The sequence below is a fragment of the Hippocampus comes genome, unplaced genomic scaffold (genome assembly GCF_001891065.2).
Source record: "Hippocampus comes isolate QL1 unplaced genomic scaffold, H_comes_QL1_v1.1 scaffold83, whole genome shotgun sequence".
NCBI lineage: Eukaryota > Metazoa > Chordata > Actinopteri > Syngnathiformes > Syngnathidae > Hippocampus > Hippocampus comes.
In genome coordinates, this window is record NW_017805281.1 from 2,263,485 (window position 1) to 2,264,797 (window position 1,313).

At 41.0% G+C, this 1,313-nt stretch overlaps 1 protein-coding gene across 1 annotated transcript in view; it reads right to left on the minus strand.

Moving 5' to 3' along the window:
- Positions 1-24: 24 nt before the first annotated feature.
- LOC109516511 (FH2 domain-containing protein 1-like) overlaps positions 25-1,313 on the minus strand; it is a 7,289-nt gene continuing 6,000 nt past the window's right edge. Inside the window, exon 6 of the mRNA XM_019871117.1 lies at positions 25-338. Within this exon, the coding sequence (XP_019726676.1) occupies positions 188-338 (151 nt within the window). The 3' untranslated portion in view covers positions 25-187. The remainder of the gene's footprint in view (positions 339-1,313) is intronic.

A 1,313-nucleotide genomic window follows, 5' to 3' on the forward strand; every position in this document is an offset into this window, starting at 1 on the left:
GCAGAATAGTCTTTCAAAACTATTTTTTTTCATTTGACTGATGATTCAAGTGGATCGTGGAAGTACATACAAATCCCTGTGAAGTGATTCAGGTGTAGCGAATTGATGATTTTCGACTCCCAAATATCTATCAAGGTATTTCAGCGTACGTTGTACATAAAAATGGGATTTGGAACAAGTTGCTGAGTCAAGGATTCCCCAAAACAACCTCGGTTAGCAGAAATGTGTGCGGTACCTCGTCCGCCTCGGGCAGAAGCTTCATGAGCTCTCGTAGAGGTTCCGCCCTGTAAGGCTCACTGTTGCCACGGCGAATGTCGTCAATGATGGCCTGGTTGGACCTGAACGAGAAGGACAACTGCTAATCCTCAATTTGAAAATGACGCTTCCAACTAGCGCGAACGCAAATGGCCTCAGGGCGCCGCGGAGTTGAGTCAACACGGTCAACAACAGCGCACAAACACAAATGTCACATTGTCATGTTTTGGCTTGTCATTCCTTTCATTTTTTAAAAGTTTATTTTTGGGGGGGGGGCAACTACAAATACTCGTCTTATTTTGGGTTGACGGAGAGTACATAAATGAGAGTACATTTTAATTTGATTACATAATGGGTAAGTTTATTCAATAATTGGTCAATTTGTTGTACATAATGAATCAAAGAAGAGTAAAATACACAAATTTATGATTGCATTGACAAGTACAAATAGATATTCAGCCTTTAATAAAAATTCTTGTATTATTAATAATAATAGTATTTACAAATTAGTCACAGTAAAATAAAAAAATAATGATCAAATAATTAAAAAAAAAAAAAAAAAAAAATCACATTATTACCGAGAGTACAAACTATCGCATATCCATCCATTTTCTAACCCGGTTATCCTCAGAAGTTGTGCTGGAGCCTATCCCAGCTTTCTGCGTGCATGCATCGGCGGCATACACTCTGAACTGGTTGCCAACCAATCGCAGGGCACACACAGACGAACAAGCAAACACGCTAACAGTCACACCTATGGACAATTTAGAGTGTTCCGTTAACCTGTCGTGCATGTTTTTGGAATGTGGGAGGAAACCGGAGTACCCGGAGAAAACCCACACAGGCACGGGAAGAACATGCAAACTCCACACAGGAAGGCCGGAGGCCGAAATTGAACCAGTCACCTCTGCACTGTGAGCCGGCTGTGCTAACCAGACGACCACGTTGGCGCTTGTATCGAATATTATATTAAAAAAATTTAATTCAATTTAATTTAAATTCTTTGACACCACACTTTCTTTTTTGTGTGTGTTTGAGGGTGAGGCGCGGGGCAGGGG